Source organism: Mastomys coucha, unplaced genomic scaffold (genome assembly GCF_008632895.1).
Source record: "Mastomys coucha isolate ucsf_1 unplaced genomic scaffold, UCSF_Mcou_1 pScaffold11, whole genome shotgun sequence".
Lineage (NCBI taxonomy): Eukaryota > Metazoa > Chordata > Mammalia > Rodentia > Muridae > Mastomys > Mastomys coucha.
The window spans coordinates 2,666,480-2,679,331 of record NW_022196893.1 but is presented as its reverse complement, the minus strand read 5'-3'; the positions used below and the strand labels follow the sequence as shown (position 1 = coordinate 2,679,331).

At 44.3% G+C, this 12,852-nt stretch overlaps 1 protein-coding gene and 1 long non-coding RNA gene across 2 annotated transcripts in view; one reads left to right on the top strand and one right to left on the bottom strand.

Moving 5' to 3' along the window:
* The window catches only part of Col22a1 (collagen type XXII alpha 1 chain), a 248,131-nt gene that overhangs the window by 105,894 nt on the left and 129,385 nt on the right, over nucleotides 1-12,852 (top strand). Inside the window, exons 22-23 of the mRNA XM_031345491.1 lie at nucleotides 327-380; nucleotides 11,008-11,061. Of these exons, the coding sequence (XP_031201351.1) occupies nucleotides 327-380; nucleotides 11,008-11,061 (108 nt within the window). The remainder of the gene's footprint in view (nucleotides 1-326; nucleotides 381-11,007; nucleotides 11,062-12,852) is intronic.
* Nucleotides 8,063-12,852, bottom strand: part of LOC116073530 — a 38,742-nt gene continuing 33,952 nt past the window's right edge. The window contains exons 2-3 of the long non-coding RNA XR_004111854.1: nucleotides 10,922-11,204; nucleotides 8,063-8,194 (exon numbers count right to left, since the gene is read on the bottom strand). This is a non-coding gene — a long non-coding RNA (uncharacterized LOC116073530). The remainder of the gene's footprint in view (nucleotides 8,195-10,921; nucleotides 11,205-12,852) is intronic.

Below are 12,852 nucleotides of genomic sequence, written 5' to 3'. Positions count from 1 at the left end.
TGGAAATATTTAAGAGTTATACACTGGGTTAGGTTATTCTTCTCTCTGTGCTTTATTCAAGCTACTTACATTACCCATGCTGTTCCTCCTGTGCTCTTCTGCAAAGTGTGTGACACTGCTCATGTCTTCCTGGTTAACCATGTTTTAAAAGTGTGTATATTTTAGGGTAGATGGCAGATCATGGATTGCTTCTTCTCTTCTGACCCCATAATTTCCTATTTAGATGCAGTGACATGTTCCTGTCCAAAGAGAGCAAAAGGGAAAAACATATGCCATGCCATGGAAGTCCACATGTAACATTCTTTCCTTTTTCCTTTTTTCCAAAGGGTTTGATTGGTCCAGAAGGCAGAGATGGACCTCCAGGGCCTCAAGGTCTCCGAGTAAGTAAACCATGCTCCATTTCTGATGCCCCACCCACCCACACTGGCTTCAATTTCATGGCCACCATGGCATGTCATCTGACAGAGGACTCAAGTCTTCTTGTCCAGCTTCTTCAGCCTCAGGAACTTGCAGTGAATTTTGAAAACTGAAAGACTTCGCTCAGCTCATTAATCTGGTTAAGGATCCATCTTGGTGATCTGGGCCTTGGAAACATGGAGAAGAATCTGTGATTGGCTGTGTGCCTGATACATAGAGACACCCCCGTCCCGGGTCAGAATTCAGAATTCCTAAAAGAAAGAAGCCAACTAGGGTATATAATTCAGGGATCAGCAATTGACCCAGGCAAGCAATAGCCAGAGCTTCTCACAGGACATGATGAGGAAAATTTAATTTGGAGAAAAGTATAAGAGAAAATAGAGACAAATGTTGCAATCTGCAAACATGTTACAACTTTAATTTAAAGATCTATATCGTTATTGAACATTTTATCTCATGGTAGTCGATTTGACATAATTAAGTTTAGTTTAATTTAGTAGCTGTCATATGTAAAGTTTTCTACACCTGGAATAATGTAACAGGTTTCTGTAGGAGGGCTAAAGTAGTGTATGCAAGCTGCCGGATGCTACATGACAAACTGGGCCAGGACTCAGGTTCAGCAATGTGTCCCCAGTCCCTAGAAGAATGCATGTACATCTGCTGGAATCTAACTCTGAAGCTTGTGCTCATTTTTCTAGTTCCCACATGGAGCTCTCCACAGGTTAAATTAATCCAATAGTGAGACAGGCAGCTTCTGGCACAGCTAGCTTCTCTGCTCTACAGGTTTGCATCTAGAGGCAATGGAACTATTGACCCATGGGTTGGCAGAGGTCCTGGCATCTGATGGAGGCATTCCCTCCCCTACTTTAGTGACCCATTTAGCCTGAAGATTATGTAGCTCCTTTGGTGGATAGTTTTATATGCATGCCATGGATTGACTGAGAGACCTGGGCCCACAACACTTTACATCTTTCATCTTGGAATCATGTGTGACCCTTTTCACTCAACAGACGCTATCTGTCCTTGTCTACTGGTAAACTCTCAAACTCTGTTGAATTTAAGTATCCTGAACCTTAAAGACTCTAAGAGAAGCTCACTGTAAAGTTCAGGGGAGATGTTGAAAGATGTGTCCTAGGCACTATGGGTGGAAGACAAAGAGAGTCACATTCTGGATACTCATCCATAGCCAGTTTCAGTTTCCACTGTCAGCCAAGTGAAGTGGTCGACATATTGCTTTCTCCCCTGTAGTAGAAGGAGCCTAGGCTTTGAAACAAGTATATGGGCTTGACATGCATGCTGTGTGACCCTTGTATGCCACTTGGTCTTTGCAAGCCTATTGCTTTCTTGGCAATAGCTTCTGTAAGTCAAGGCTAGACCCCCGTAGAACAAAGTTGCTCAATGGTCCTTCAGGTATTCCTGCCCAAGAACACACAGTGGTGAAACTTCTTGATGTCTGAATTGCTGTGAGAAAGGAAGTTCAGAATAAGAAGCAAATTGTTGCAGTGCTGGGGCTCTTATTCTCTGAACATACATGCAATCTTAAGAGAAGGCAATCATGTTCACATGTTATATACTTAGTGTTTATTTGTCACTGTCATTGAACTTCTGTATGTGCTGCTCTCCCTGATAGAATGGTACACAGAAATCTCCACTTAACAATGACTATGAACAGTTTCTATTCACATCTTTAATTAACTCACCAAATGGAAAAGGAACATCTTGTGGGAACTGGCTGATCAGGCCCACACTTTATTGTCTGGGATTGCCTGGAACCTACTGTGTATGCTTCACAAATCAGCTGCTGCCATGCTAAGAAGTGCTTAAACTCTGTGAGCCACCTCAACCACATCTAAAAAATGACCTTGGCATAGTCCTGTTTGGGAACTGAACACATATATCAGTTTTTGAGATTTAGTGAACAGGACAAGGAGACTCAAGGGAAGCAAAAATATGGAGAAGGTAGGGTAGAGCTGTGGCTGGAGCAAAATGAGACATTAATGTAGAAAGCTCCAGCTAGGTGCCAGACTTGGCAATAGCTTCTGTAAGTCAAGGCTAGACCCCCATAGAACAAAGTTGCTCAATGGCCCTTCAGGTATTCCTGCCCAAGAACACATACTTCTCCAAAGGCTGCCTGTCTTTTGTGCAATCTCAATGTACCACATGTTTCCACACCTTGGGCTAAGCTCTGACACTGCATAGATATCCTGTTATCTGTCTCAGAATTTGCTCAAAAGATATAGAGCTCTCCAGTCTGATGCTCTAAGTCCTCTAAAGCTAAGTTATATCAGGTCTCTTGGGAGATGGATAAAGATGATGAGATATTCAGAAGAGAAGGGGGGAAGCCCAGCTTAGAGAAGGCTGCTGGGCTTCCGGCGAGTAATGTAGCAGATGATGCCCTCTGTTGTAGCCTTGTAGTTAATGGGATGCTGAAGATGTTTACAAGACATAGAAAGTGTTCCTAGAGGGAAGCTCCTATGACTTCTGTGCACTGATCACATCCAATAGCGTCATCTATACTTCTCTAGTTTGGGCATGAATCAGTTAAAACCCTAAAAAGCCACAGTCATTGCCCTTTTGTTCTAGCTTCACTGAAACTGTACTGGGACTTTGCCCCTTCCATTCCCCCTTCCACATCTTTTCCTTGCTCTTTTGGTCTTTTCCTTTTATCCTACCCTAGCCTTATATCTCTCTCCCTTTCCTTCTACTGTAAGTTCATCCTTTCAACAAAAGTTTCTTCATCGTTGACTGGCCGTGGTGGTGGTCTACTGATGGTAACCGCCCTCCTACTGCTGATATTCTGGCAGGCAGAGGGATGCAGACACAGCTGTTAGTGTTTAAGCAGTTGATACAGAAAGATCCAAAGAGAATGATGGGCTTGAGCAGGCTTTCAGGCAATGAGGTAGCTGGCCAGGCTGACAGCTGTGGAAAGGACATGAGCAGCCTTAGCTGGGGCCCTGGGGCAGCGGCTGCTTGGCATATCTAGGTAAGGCATTCTTAGAGCCAGCAAGGGTCTAACAGGGGAAATGAAGCTAAAAGAACCTGAGAACAATTAGTGTTCAGCCCTGGAGGCCATTGGAAGACTGTGGTTTTCATTTTGTATGAAGTATAGAGCAATATGGGCTGCCTTCACTGTGTTCTATTATGGGAAAATATGCAAAAGTTGAAAGAATAGCTAAGTGAACCTCTATATCTCCATATCCACTTCAACATTTATGAAGTCATTGAAAAGTCTGTTTTATTTATATCGACACTCAGTCTGCCCACCACCAGGCTTGAGTTTGGAAGCAATTCTTAGTGCTACAATTTGCATATGAATATTTCAGCACACTGTCTCCAAAAGATAAAGGATTTTATGAGAAACTGAACCATAATACCATTATCCAACCCAAATCTGTTTGAAATTTCATCAAATATTTACCCCAGTGCTCAGCATGTTCTGACTTCTTTGTGCCTGACTGCATTTGCTCATTGTGATGTTTGATACCACAGTGAGGAGCCAGACTTGCATTCTGGACCTATCCATTTGGGTTTGAAAACAATTATGGGGAAGAGGGAGACTATCAGTCAGGGAGCTCAGTTTAGAGCTGGACACATGGAAGATGCAGCAGTTGCTGAGGTTCCAACATGGCCCAGTTCACAGGCTGGGCAGGGAGAAGACTAGGTCAAAGGCAGAAGGTGGTTCCTGAGGGCCACGGTCTAGCACAGGGAAGCAATAAGACATTGCTACAGGGTGCACTGGGAGAACTGAGGGTGTGTCTCTTGCTCTGCTGCCTCTAGTGACTTACAAGTGGTGACTCTGGGTATTCAGGGGCCTCTGCCCCTCTTATAGTCTGGAATTTCTCACCATTTCTGGCTGTGTTTCATCCTATGAATATTGTTTGAATTTAATGCCTGCAACAAAATGGAAAAGAGAAGCAACTAATTGAGATGTTGTGGGCTTGGAAGCAGCTTCCTGTGACATTAGTCCCTGGTTGAGTCAGGAATGCCTGAGACAGGATGACTTACTCAGAAGTTGTGTCTCTGCTTCTCTTGCTTGCCACCTGTTATTTCCTCCCCATCACTTTCCATTGAAGAAGCATCAAGAAGCACGCCTCAGGCTGCATACTCAGGCTTCATGAAGGAATGAAATAGGTTTTAAAACCAGGCATAGAGACCTGTGAATGAAGACAGACTAAAAGAGCAGGTAAGGGATTTTAGAGATTAGCCATAAGCAGACAGCAGAATCTTTGGCAAGTTAAATGCATTCACTTTAGACAATGCTGACGTTTTTCTCTGATGGCATGCTGAATGCAGAGAATTGGTACCCAGGCTGCAGAGATACCTAGCCCCTTGTTACAGCACAGTAGATAAAGCGTGCTTGCCTAGGGTGGAGAGAGATATGGTGCATTTTGCCATAGCTTACCCATTTGCCTGATCTAGAAGGTAAGGAGGAGGCAGGAAGCATTGTCAATTGGAGTTAGGAACCAAGCAATTGTATCTGAATCTGGAACGTTCTATCACAAGAGGCAGAGCCAGAGTGAGCCTACAGCATTTACATATTCTAGGCTTCCAGGAGTCCTACTCTTTCTAAAACTAAAGGTCTATTGTCCACCCACAGACAGCCATCCCATCAGCACTTGGATGATATGATTCTTGTTGAGAACTTGTCTTCTCACCACTAGGATATCAAACCACAGGAGTGAGAACTTTTCTTCTTAGTTTTGCATCCACACTATTAGTGTTTCACACCTGTGAAACACTAGTTTATATATGCATGAAAAACTTATCCAATATATAGAATCACGTGGAATATACATTGATAATGTCTTGAGTAATTTGTGTACCAGAAAAAAAATGAATCAAATGTGAAATCAGATCTCTGGGCACACAACATGACTGTGTAGGGTGGAGAAGGGCAGATCCGAGGACTGGTATCTGGTCACTTGGGTATGGACCTTGGACAGGGGAGAAGAGAATTTGCATGTCACCTAGCTCTTTGCACTAAGTCCTAGAGGGATGTTCTCTTGAGAAGACATAAATGTCTCAAGAACTTTGGCTAAGTGTAATATTTGGAATACTGAATTGTGAGGAAGGAGTTCATGGAAACTCACAGTGAGAAGCCAGTTCCCTTCCCAAACTCCTCATGATCTCTGTTCTTTGCTCTTTGCACAAGCTCACAGCAACCTTCTAAGGACCTTTTGGTTATTTTAACATCTTCTGGTTTCCTCCCACCAGTTAATGAAAACTAACTAGATGGCCCTCTCAGAATTCAGGCTCCCTTTTCCCTCAACACAAAGGCTCCCTGTACTGCCCTTGTTATTTCCTAGGTGCCAGTGTTGGGAGGGCACACTCTTCAAATGGCACACATCTTTGCAGGCATAGTGCCAAGAGGAGGTAGAAACAAGTAGTTGGCAGTCACTGCAGGGCAGGACTGCAACTTTGCAATTTTTCCTCTGCATGTGTGTATAGTTGTTTATATGTGTGTGAAGACGTGTGTGGAGGCCAGAGATCAATATTAGGCATTTTCTTTCCACTGAATATATTATTTCCTCCACAATAGAATTTGAGACAAGGCTCCTCAACTGTACTAGATACGTTGGATACAGTGTAAGGTCCATGAGCTCCAGGAATCTGTCTCTTTCCACTAGTGCTAATTTATTGATACTCAGACTCAGACCTTCCTTGCTTATGAGAGAAACACTTTACCCACTGAGCCATCTCCCCACCCCAACTTTCCTTTCACATTTGTCATGTAGTTTTCACAAAGTACCATGGGGGTATGGTAGCTTAGTCTCGGTTGAGTAACTAGGGTTCTGAAGAAATGTATCATGGTCTCCAGCATCACCCAGACTCTAATGGGGCGTGGGGGCAGTGATCAGAGCCAAGTCTGCCTGGCTTCACTCCCTTCCCAACCTGAGCTTTATTATCTCTATCCAAGTGATCAAAACCGTGAGCTGTTTTCCCAGCTCTGAGCTCCTTGTAGAGAGACTCAGGACTCTTACTTTCCAATCAGCTACATCCTGTGTGGTTCTCCAGATGTGTATCACTTTAATCTGTTTCCCTTGGCACTGAGGTCTCATGATTGCCAAACACGAACACCATGAGACCCACTAGCTCTGACTTCTGTCAGGTTTCAGAGAGAAACACGGACAGGCTTTTGTCAGTGGCAGCTTGGGTGGCATTTGTTCCACTTTCCATTGTTAAAACTTCCTGCTGGATCAGATGGGAGCAATGTTTGGGCCACAGGCTACCATTTGATTCATTCCAGGGCCAGGAGCCAGGGTTTTGTTAGGACATTCTAAGTAGTCCCAGAACACCAGGTTTCAGATGCAAACAGTGGAAAATGATCATTGTAGACATTTGGAGGCATGGAAAAGAGCTGATGGAGAGACCATAAGGCACACATTAGCTGACGGGCACAGCCAAGCCTTTTGTATGCTAATGGCTCCATCAGTGGCTACGTTAACACATCCGAGCTAGATTTGCTGCTGTTTAGAATTTATCAGCCTCTTCTCTCTCCATGGGCAAACAAGCTGCCCTGGAAATAGCAGTTTTGCTTAACATTTTGGCATCCATAATCACTTGAAAAATCTGCCCTTGTGATGAATTACAAATACTTAACCAGATATTGTGCTGGGCTGCAGCTTGAAAGAGAAGAAAATTAAAATTTCAGGAAGCAGACCTACTGTTAGTAAAATCACTCTTTATTCCAGAAGAACCTGTCAAGAGCAGGACGCGCACAGCAGCTGCTCTCTGGCTTCAGCTGAAGCTAACACAGCTGCTGGTGACTTTGTGCCCAGCTCTTGAGATGCTAACTCACTCATTTGTGGATGATAGTAGGGAATGTATATCTCTAATGTGTCTCCCCATTTTGCCTATAATTCTTATTGTTGTTGGACCTTCCTGGAAGAAGTGGCATTGTCCTAGGCTGTGATTTTGTCCAGTTGACATGGAGAGGAGTTATTGCAGAGGCAGAAATGCGGCTATGGTCTCTAAGGCCTAAGGGGGCTTTAGAGCTGTGATAAACCTCCCAGCCAATTCTGGCTTTATTTGGTTTCTACCTTGAGGGCCCCAGACAGTTTTACAAAACCCAGTCAGGAGTTTTATTACTGCATGCTGTTAGAAAAGAGAGTAGGATATCTGGGTATGGGATCATCGGGTCAAACAGCTCCAATGTATCTTATACCTGATGCCGAGCCTCTGATGTTTTAGAGGTGCAAAGCTTAGATTCAACTTCTTTTCCCTTAGCAGAGTTTGACTTATTGCACAAATGGCCCAGCAAGTGCTGGAGGAGATCATTTCAGCCTCAAGAGATCTCTGGGAGGCATCTGGTGTCTATGGGTGTTGGGATGTCAGCAGCGTGTCCTCCGGGGACATACCTGACTACAGTGTGGCTACCCCTAAATGGATGGTGAAGATTCTGCTCTTTGCAGGAGAGAGGCAGCTTCATGATGCAAGTTTGAGGACACATTTTCACAGCCTTCTCTCATCTCTGGTCCTACCCTAGGCTTTTACCTCTGTACTGGAAGCCTAATGGTAGGGACACTTGCTTTACTCAGTAGGCTTCTTTGCCTTTCTCTTTTCTTGCCACAAGCTTCTTATGTGCCATCGTGTCTCATATTCATTTTCTGACGCTGTGCTAAAACATGATGACCAGGGAAACTGACAGAAGAGTTTATTTGGGCTGGAGTGGCTCCAGAGCATTGAGAGTCCATCAAGGTGGGGAAAGCATGACAGCAGAGGGCAGACGTGGTAACAGGAGCAAGAAGCTCAGTGCTCCGCAGCTTTAAGTGCAGATCTACAGCAGAGAAGAGGACAAAGATTATCATGAGGCTATAAACATGCAAAGCTAGCCTCCAGCAAGACTACAACCTACTCCATCTCCTCAACCGGGCACCATGTGTTCAAATCTGTGAGCCTATGGGGGATATTTCTCATTCAAACCTCTACATTTGTCTGCCCTTCTAGATTGTTATGTTTCACATCCAGGCAAGGGGGCTCTTCCTGATCTCACAGCTGCTACATAGCTCATTTTCATTTCATCCGAGGGACTTGTCCTCTGAAATAATGTAAGATCTTGGCCTGCTGAGGAAGCAGAGACCCCACAGCTTCCTGTCTGTGAGGGGGACTCATGCTTCTTGCTCCCCGCCCTTCACAGGCAGGCAGGGAGGTACCACTCTCAGGTATTTTTCTCAACCAACAGCCAGGTTTTCACATCCTCCCTTGTCCTCTGTCCTTCCTCTCAGGACCCATTCAGTGTTTTATTCCTATCAGCAGAGAGATGAAGCTGGGTTGGTCCTGAATTAATCTTGTAAATAACCAGCAACTTTCTGTGAAATAACCTAGGGAAAGAGGAGGGACATCTGTCTAGGTAGAACACTAAAGGTGTCTGTTTTCCATTCCCTGCGGAGGCGAAAGAGTGAGCTCTGTTCACGATCATCCTCTTAATGTCCACTGTCACCAGAGCAGGGTCTGATGCAGGATGAGACCAGGTGAATCTAAGGTGTGGCATGCTTCTGAAAGTCTCTGAGACCACATTTTTTATTTTACCCAATAAGTGTCAAAAAACCCTCAATTTTGGCATCATCCCATACAACACTGCAGGCCAAATTCTCTAGGGCTATGGCTGGATAAAACATTTTTACATATAGTCTTTCCCTCTTTCTGATATCATTTACCTCTGACCTACACAGTTTTCCCCACTGCTAGGGTCTTTGCAAGTGGCTCACATCCATCTAAAATGCAGCTTATTCAACCCACAAATGTGTACCGGGCATCTACCATGTGGCAGTTACTGTTCTGGGCCCTCACGGTAGATAGTAAAAAAAACCCAGATCCAGCACCTTCTTCTGAATGGTTTGTGTCCCAGCAGAGCAGAGAGGCAGTAAATAAACACAGACATCAATGGAATATTAGTGATAACACAAACTAAAAAAGGTTCTGCAGGGTGAGGGAACACAGTCAGTGGAGTGAGTGTTGTCTGTGTGACGTTTTCGAGGAAACAGTCAGGTGAAAGGGCCTTTGAGCAGAGACCAGATGAGTCTCTGGAGAAGCCATTCTCTGGGCACGAAGAACACCTGAGAGAAAAGCTCTGGGATCTGGTTATTTGGTCTGTTCAAGGCAGAAGGGCAAGGCCATCATGCTTGGATGTAGAGGGAGGTCCAATGAAATGAGACAAAAGTGAAGGAATGGGTTCATGAAGGGCAAGCTGGGGACATAGACATTTTGGTCTGAGTTAAGAAGCACAGTGATGTTTGGGCAGAAGGAATACAGTGGGTGCTTTATGAGTATAAGGGGAAAAGCAGTGAAGGAAACTATCTGTTTGAGGGTACTGCAGTAATCTAGGGGTGAGCTGATACGTGAGAGGGATGGAGTATGCTGAGCATGCTGGTATGGCTTGACCAACCTTATTCTGTCGTCAGACCTCATTTGATCATTTGTGTGCTTCAGAGCCTGCACACAGTAAACAAGCTGTGTGGTTGTTTTCAACCCTGGACTTCCATGGATGGCTCTACTTGGTCCAGAACACTCAGATCCTCCGGGGCTCTGTTCTTGGCTCCTTTGCCTCCCACAGTTGTATGTCTCAATTATATTCAGTGTGTGAAGATGTCCACATGCTCATGTGGTATGAGGAGAAGAAGAAGAGAAGGAGAAAGGAAGAAAGATGGGGGAGAAGAGGAGGACAGAAAGAAGGATTATAGAAAAAGAGATAAAAGAAGAAAGGAGTAGGAGGGAATAAGGAGCAGAAGAAGATAAAGAGCAAAGAGAAAGTACCATGCCTGGGTCCAGGGAGAGACAAAGCCTGCTATGCCTGTATATATCATATATTAGGTCTAATCAGGGTGGTTGCCCCCATGAATACCTCAAAGATGTAGCCCATTCACTCCGTAGATTCGTACCATGGAAGGATGCTCACAGACTCAGTGACCTCCTTATCCGTGGGTTGGGGACTCTTTACATAAATAGAGTATAGAAGGTGGGGGCAGAGGCATCCCCAATCCTCCTGTAAGATGAAGCTCAGGGAAACTACTGTTGGAAAGCAAGGTTCATGAAGGCAGTAGGTACCATGCAATTGTATTGAAGAGTGGAAGAGAGGGAGAGAGATTCATGTCTGTTCATAAAGTTTCTCTAGAGAGCTTGACCACCATCAGGAAGGCTATGTAGACCTAGGAGACCAGGAGCCCCAGGGGCTTTGAAATCATGTATATGGGTGTGAAGGAAGGTGAGGAGGATCTTTGAGGAGCTGGAGGAGGGGAAAATGTGATCAGAATATATTTCATGAAAAGATACTTTCCATATATTTGTATGTGTATCAACAACAAATCATACACACAATATACAATACTGTTGTTTGCTCTGCTTTGGGAATAGTGGACCCTGTATTATCTTTACTGTTACATAAAGAGATAGGAAAAAACCCGACCTCTTGGAGCCCCAAGCATGAGCCCCCTTTGCTTGATACTACACTGAAGCTCTGTTGGGTGCTCCTGGGGCTGTAACCCATTAGGCAGTGAGCTTGAGTTACCGAGGCAGAATTTCCCTGAGAGACTATTCCTTGGGCTTTGTGGGATGATGCTTCACTGTTAACTTTGGCTTCTCTTCTGCACTCAGGGGAAGAAAGGTGAAGTGGGTCCACCAGGAACCCCTGGAGCGCTGGGGCCACAGGTAAGGATTGCTTTCCAGTTCCCCCATAGCAATGCTGTTTCGTCTGACTCCGTGGCCTGGTAGCAGTTCATAGCTTGCAACTGGCATCTTGGTGGTCACCATCAGAGGATTAGAAGGAATGACAACCAGTTACATCCACTTTCCTGAAAAAGCAAACAAATGAAAAACTCAAACAACAATAACACAAAAAGCAAGCTAGGCTTTTTTCTTTCTCATTTGGAACCATGATCACATGTATATGGCTGTGCACACAAGGGGACACACACACACACACAAAACAAATGCACACACATATCTAGGCACACACACCACATGAAAGAAGTGGAACTATTTGGAAATAGGAAAGGGACTAGAATAAACAGGTTATGAGAATAAAAGATAATGGGGATAAATATGGTCAGGGACATTATATGGTTGACCAAAAATAAGAGCATGAGGTCTATCACTTTGTCTAACAAATATACACTAGTATATATAAAATTATATATAATACAAGTATAATATAAAATTCATTGTATTTTAATAAAATAAACATATTACTAATGCAGACACAAACATAGAGAGCTAAAAGTGGTGGTCCTAAGTCATATTCATTCTTTGTAAAAGCTGAGCCACAAGGTGAGTTCAGCCATCTTGGGCTACTGAATGAGCCACTGATTCAAAAAGAGCAATAAGGTAAGGTGAGATGAGATAAGAAGATGATGCAGGGTAGGATACAGTATTCACCCACAGTCCCTCTAGTGTGGGCATCCACTGTCCTACCTGCTTTGGAATAAAGCAAATCTGTTGTGCCTAGGAGTTCAAGTCTAGCTTGAACAACATAGTGAGACCTTATCTCAAAGACAAAAAAAAAATCAGTATTAATTCAGCTCTTCAAAATTATTTTCAGCTGTAAATGTTTTTCTGTTGTACTTCTGGTTTCTAACTGGCAAAGACCACTCCTTTCTTTCTCTGTCAACATCTGACATCAAGGCCATTGTCATCTGGCAGAGCTTCACTTGACGCCAGGTGTTGAGCCAAGCAATACAGGCACACATCACTAGCCTCTGCCTGGTAACTTTGATGTGCACAATGCATCCCAAATCACATAGGAACTATGTTCAGAACCAGGCCACATGAGATTCACAGCAGATACTACGTGGTGCCTGGATGTGTTATGGAATTTACTTTTATCCTGAGTTGGGTCAGAGGGGATTATGGTGCTTAGAGTAGGTACTGCCGGGAGCACTGGGTGCTCTCTGATGTTGGACACAAAGACAGCCCTGCGTACATAACGACACATTACTCTGCTCCTCTGCCATTCCCCCTCTGTTTTCCTGACATGTGTCTCCCTTCATTCCTGGACTAGTCACTATTTCTTCTGTGTTTATTTCCCAATCTGGTTCACTGATTACTAATCTAACCTGTACTTCCAAGTACCTACTGTATACCAAACTTCACTCTGGAGCTGTAAAACCTAAGTGGTCAGAATCTGTCACCTAAGGGACCCACATGCTAACTGGACAGGAGGAGACCAGGGCAGAGAGTGTTTTCTAGCCACTCTTGGCTCTCTTGGTATCCAGTCATGCAAGACCAACAGATGAGAAATGGAAGCCACTGGTAAGGCCGTTCCTCACAATTCTCATAGCATGGAGTGCTGTGTGTCTGAAGATGTGTAGGGGAGTCCTGTGGTGATCCGGGGTGGGCATGGTAAGAGCCTTTACTGTGGGTTTCAATGAAAGCACAGTGAATAAGGAAGGCTGTGCAGCAGCTGAACACTGGACTGTTGGAAATGTTGCAGCACACTCTGGG